The following is a 5995-nucleotide window of genomic DNA, read 5'->3' as shown; positions in this document are numbered from 1 at the left end:
GGCTACGGGGGCTGGGTGGGGGTGTTGGGAATGGGGGAGCCCCCGGGGTTGCCCGGAGGGGGGGCCACTGGGCTCCCAGACCAACTTTGACATGAGTTGTAGGGGGATGTGGGTGGGGAGGCGAGGGGAGCGCAGGTGGGGGATGCCGCCGAAGGGGCAACCTCCAATGAGGGTGGTTCCACACCTGTGTTGATGGGTGTTTGGCTTTTGGCAGGGCTGGTTAAGTATCTCCATCTTAGCTGGGCTTTTTGGCCCCATGGTTTTTCATTTGTCATTTTCCTTTAATATGTGAAAGCTAAATTTTCCCAGGTGGGGTTATGTGCGTTTCTACACGTTGTGTGAACTTTCTGGGCCTTGTGTTGCTGTTTTTTTGCCCTGATAGATTTAAATCGTCCACAGTAAAAGAATGCATCCATGCGATACTGAAGGAGAAGCTGGCCAATGTACAGTACATCCCAGAAGAAATGCCTCAGCTTACAAAGTCTTTATCAGAGACAATAAAAGACAGACTAAAAGGTAAGGAGGTTTGCTGGGGAGGTCGTTTCTTTTCTTACTGTGTCCTCTCCCTTTGACAAAATCCCTCTTTCCTCCTTTATTGAAATCTATTTCTTCCCTGTTGACTGAGTCTGCCGTTATGAAACATTGTGGCCTATATACATAACGTTCCTCGCCTGCGGAACTAGAAACCTAATTCAAGCAGACGAGATTTGTTTTCGTATAGACTGGCTGGTGTGGGATGTCAGCCTTGGAGGGGCTGCAGGGGGAAAGAAGCTGCATTAGAGACAAGGAAGAAGTGATGCTTCATTGCTTCTTGCTTCAATAAACAGAACCATTTCTGCTTTTTTTCTGCTGCAAGTTAGATCAGAGTTGGGTCAGAGTGGAGTAGCAGGGAGATCAGAAGGCGGCCCAGCAGGAGCAGCAAAGGGGGAAGAGAGTTAGGAGCACAGTCAGCCAAGGAGGGGTGTGACTGCAGCCTTACAGCAATGGAAAAAGGTCGTGGTGGTGCTGCGCAGGATGCCCTCCAACATTTCTGAGTTCAAGAACTAAACTTCAGGCTCCAGCAGGTGTTTCCTGCGTTCGGTGCTAGAACAAGTACATAGATGTGTGTTGGCACGGTCGCTTTCTTTTTGTCTTCTTCCTGGGGACGTGCTGGTGCTCCATCTGCTGGGCTGGCCTGACACGGTGACACAGACATACCGTCACCCTCGGCAGGAACCACGGATTTATGCTTCTCCCAGAGTTACACATCTGCTTTAAAACCAGCAGCAGCTGTAGTCCCAGCACGTGTTGATGCTGAGCTAATATGCACAGGGCTTGGCTTCAGTAAACACGCTCGCAGTAGCCTGAAACGAGACTGGCCCGGTGTGGCCATTGTATCAGCTGGCATCTCTGATAAGCATCGACATGGTGGATGTTACCAGACCCAGCATGTTGTGTTCAATCCTCCAGTGGAAACAGTGCGCCGGAGTCTTCCTGGGACACTGCTTTGTTGAAGACAGGCATTAGGATCTATATTTTATTTTAAACATGCTTGTTCTGATTTGGCTTCTGGAACGTTGCCATGGCTTGACTGGATCTGGCCTGTGCCCCAAAGGTATTTCTTTACTATTGTAAAACAACTGCATATCTTTGCAGACACGTAACGTAGACCCGCATATGCTTTTATGTTGCCTTTTATCCCAGCTCAGAAGCAAAGGAAACATCTATGTGGCAGAAGAGTCTCTACAATACCTTTGCATCAGAACAGTTTCAAAATAAGCCAATTTTTTTCAAATTGGATTTTGTCCACCAGCAGCCTTATTTACATTCTTTCCGTATGTTCAGTTCTTGAAAGTTGTCAAAGTAGAATGCTGACATATAGTGTGGCTGTTCAGGGGTGTCTTCTGCCGTAGATGCATCTTTTGATGGATGCCAAATATCCTGTTCACCCTTTAACTCCAATAAGACCGTGGCACTCTGCACCGAGGAAGATGAAGCCTCAAGGCACTCCGTCCACTTTGCCAGTTGCATGGACTTGTAGAGGACACTTGCTTTGTAACCAGAAATCTTTAGCTTTCTCGGTCCTGTTTTGGGCTCGTATTTTAAACAAGTTGTTGCTCTCACTATTACTTTTTTCTCTCTTTCCAGAGGAGGGATTTGACAGGTACAAAATGGTGGTGCAGGTTGTGATTGGAGAGCAGAGAGGAGAAGGAGTGAAGTAAGTTTTGCATCTTCTAATTGTATTTCTATCGTTTTTGTTGGGTTTGGGTGGGTTTTTTTCTTTGGAAGCTGCTTCCAACTTTCCTAGGTACAAAGATCTCTCTGCAGATGATAAAGTGTAAAGCACTTTCTTTTCTCTTTAAGTGGCAAGTGAGGGCTTGGATTGCAGCTTACTGAATTACCCGGTGATAACTGGCTGCATGGTGGTTCTTAGCAAGCTGAAATGCTGAAAAGCATTTGTGAGGAGTGTTGTAGAAAGGCATTTTATGTTGTATTCATGATGAACTAGAGCGCACACCCAGTCCATTCTCAAGGCCCTGCTGGAGCACAAGAGCCATGGTAATTCACTTCTGTCTAAAGCCAGATTTCCATAGGTACTTCATTTGCATTTAATCCCCCCAGGTAGGCATTTTTCAGAAGTTTAAATCTCTGTAATCCCCATGCAATACTGTCGTGGGAATCGAGCCTAGACTGTGGGTGCTGAGCACTTGCAGTCTAGCTCCAGATGCCTGCAATCAGACAAAAGAATTCCTCTTGGCTGCAGTAGTGGGCTGTAGCTTTCCATTACTAGTGAGTAGGGAGAAGACAAAAGAGAACAGCCTACAAGGTTTATGTGCTTTATCTGCTGGGCTTATCTTTATTATTGTGCCTGGTACTCCAGCAGAAGATAAGCGCAGCAGAGCTGTAATCAGATCTGCTGCCTCAGTGTTCTGGAGGTCAGGAAGGAATATCTGTACCTGCTGCTCAGGCTTTTCTCAGGAATGTCTGTCTGCAGGCAGACTGCTCCAGAAGCACCGTACCAGGGTGAACGGTTCAATGAGGTGGTCTGATTTGAAATGTGAAGCCCAGCAACAGACTGACAGAGCAGTTGGGGAAATTCTCTGGTTTGCAATAGGCAGGAGGCAAGACTGAAGCCTGATCGCTAACATCCTTAATGCAAAATACTGGGTAACCAGGGTATTCCAGAGGCAGAGTGGAATATTGGACTGAAAAAAAAGCAGAATAACCCTGAGGGCTAAGGTATTATTAAAAAAGGATGAAATTCAACAATCTTATAACAATAAGTCATACATGTAGGGACTACGGACAACACGCTGTGCTACAAACAGGGATCCTGTCAGCTGAGACTGACTGGGGCAGGCAGGGAGCTGGGCATTTGCAGCAGAGAAAGGGGAGTGTCAACGACATTAGACAAGGCAGCAGCGAGGTCTCATCTGTAATATCCTGTTGCTTGTCTTCAGGGTAAGGCTTGGACTGAAGCAGGTGTAGAAAAAGGCCAGCAATATGTTCGGGGAACAGAAAGTATAGATACGAAAGGACTTGAAGAGCTTAGCTCATGGTCTAGTAACACGACGTCTGCCAAGGAATACGATCGCTCCCTATAAATAAGTTGGGAGTATGTAGCATGAGGGTGCAGGAGGTGAAGGACAAGAATAAGCTAAATTAGCCACCGATACGCATAGACCAGAAGTCAAAGATTCTTAAGCACTGTAGCAATGAGGTTTCAAGCCCTGCTGCACAGTGGAGGTGGCAGGTTTGATAGCTGATGAGTTTGAAGATGGAGCTTGATCCACATACAGAGGGGGTTACAGCATGTGGTGGAATTCAGCAGTGGGGATCTAGGCTCAGGATTCAGGAGAATGCTTCCCATTTCCTTTATCTTTAAAGGAAGCTCAGTTTGCCTTTTGAGGAAAGTATCTGTGATCACTTAGGTCCTTACACGTGAACTCTGTGGGTAACGGCTCCGCTCTGTCTCCTTTGTCTAGCATGGCTGCGCGATGTTTCTGGGATGCTGACACTGACAGCTACGCTCATGATGTGTTCATGAACGTAAGTATTGGCTGTTTTACCATGGGAAAGTGTAAAGCTACTTGCTTTTGTATGAGAGGCAGAGTGACCTTAAATATGGAGCAGAAAAAAAACACTAGAAGGAAGGAACCAAGACTCTATTGAAACAGTATGATTTACGTCCTCATTCACCAAACAAACGTAGATATAATATCCAACATAGTAAAACTTATTTCCTGAGTAGGTCATACAGTACCGTACAAAAGCCGTTATAGTCACACCATTTTACAGGTGGGGAGAGGAAGCACAAGAGATAAAGTCTTTTCTTATATGCTTTGCTGAACTGCTGTCATGGAGTATGGCTGGAATCCAGGACTGAGGAAAAAGTCAAGGTTTTATTTCATTATTATTTTATTTTTACTTTAAACTGACACCTAGACACCTGCGGGTGTGCGGATGGAGTAAACTGAGGCACTTCTGGCGTTCAGACACACTGCCCTGGGTTACACCACAAGTGAGGTGAATAAGAAACTAACTGAAAGGCAGAAAATTGCAATATATTACAATATAAGGTTATGCTCTGGTCTAAATGTTCCCTTAGGCTAGCCTTTCCAGTTAGGCTAGCGAAGAGCTTGCCTTCACTAACATGGAGCCTTTCTCTGTTTTCCCCAGGACAGCCTGTTTTGTGTGGTAGCTGCGTTTGGCTGCTTCTACTATTGAAGATGGTAAACGTTGCACAGAAGGACAGAGGTGGGGGAGAACGCTTTAGGGTCTTTTTTGTTAAAGTGCACAAAAGCATCGTGTTCTTCCTTTAGTACCTAACAAAAGAACAGCTCTACAAAGCATGTCCTACATCTGTTCTAGACACTACAACGTTCCTTCTTCCTTGTGGGTATCGATATAGCTTTAAGCACAGTATTATTATGTCCTTTATTTAAATCGCCCTTTGTTTTTATCTAGCGTGTCGGTTTTGTCCTAAAAAAGTGTATTGCCAATAGCCATTGTTTCTAAGGCAAACTCAACTTTCATCCTGAAAGGGTTCTGTTGCTTTTATTTTTGTTAATTTTCTGGGATGAATGAAATATTTATAAGAAATATAACCTAATAAATCTATGTATTTAGTATTTCCTCTCCCGTGGGTTGGCCCGTGCCATTTCCACCGTTTGTCCCTCTCCTCCGCTCTACAAGATGCGCTAGCCTTGACTGCTTGTCTGTGCTTCTCAGAGGAGCGTTTTCTGAGGATTCTTCGTAAATTAACATGTAAAGCCAACCTCATATTCTGGTTATCCAGATTTGTTCCTGTGACTCCCGTAAGATTTGGGCTGTAAATCCCAGCGAAGTGTCACATGAGATGATATTAACCGATAGGAAGACAAGGTATTTAGGACATTAGGTCAGGCCAGCGGCCTGCGCGCCCCGCTGACTGCCGAACCTCCCCCCCCGCTGTAACTCCCCGCTGCTTTGGTGCAATTTGGCACCCGTGGACGCTGTGAGGAATCTCTGCTCATCGCCCTCTTCAGTAGATACTGCAGCGCCTTCTCCATCTTTGCCTCTGTAACTGTCGGGGGATACGAGGGTGGACGTTTGGAGCCCAAATTTGTTAGGACTCCAGCCTCGGAAAGGAGCGGTAGAAAAGGCTGCTGCAGGTCAGAAAAGGAGCGCTGAAGTCTCTCATCTCCCCAAAAGTTGGAGGACCGGGTTGGTTCCCCAGAGATCCAAGGGCCCGTCGGAAGGTGGGATGAGTTGCGGTGTTGGTGATGCCCATTCCCTCTGTGCCGACCAAGGGGCGATACAGGCCGGTATTCCGGCACCGCCGCCGAGAGCGGGAGGAGACCGGCCGCGCAGCGAGCGCGAAGGGCTGCGACGAAGCTGCCGCGGCCCGTGAGGGGCACCTCACACTGCCCCTGCGGGGTCAGTCAGGGGTCCCTCCCCGGGACCTCTCTCCCAGCGGGGTGGCCGTGGCACAGGCGTGGGGCAGCCCCACTTGGGTGGGGGGGGGGCACTCTGG

General features: G+C 47.3%; 1 protein-coding gene across 1 annotated transcript in view; it reads left to right on the top strand.

Annotated features, from left to right (window-relative positions):
* The window catches only part of TCTEX1D2 (Tctex1 domain containing 2), an 8874-nt gene extending 3766 nt beyond the window's left edge, over positions 1-5108 (top strand). Inside the window, exons 2-5 of the mRNA XM_009323603.1 lie at positions 383-516; positions 2128-2197; positions 3966-4029; positions 4660-5108. Coding sequence (XP_009321878.1) covers positions 383-516; positions 2128-2197; positions 3966-4029; positions 4660-4707 — 316 coding nt within the window. The 3' untranslated portion in view covers positions 4708-5108. The remainder of the gene's footprint in view (positions 1-382; positions 517-2127; positions 2198-3965; positions 4030-4659) is intronic.
* Positions 5109-5995: the final 887 nt, after the last annotated feature.

The sequence above is a fragment of the Pygoscelis adeliae genome, unplaced genomic scaffold (assembly GCF_000699105.1).
Source record: "Pygoscelis adeliae isolate BGI_AS28 unplaced genomic scaffold, ASM69910v1 Scaffold245, whole genome shotgun sequence".
Lineage (NCBI taxonomy): Eukaryota > Metazoa > Chordata > Aves > Sphenisciformes > Spheniscidae > Pygoscelis > Pygoscelis adeliae.
Note: the sequence above shows the minus strand (reverse complement) of the source record. Positions and strands in the feature narration are given on the sequence as shown.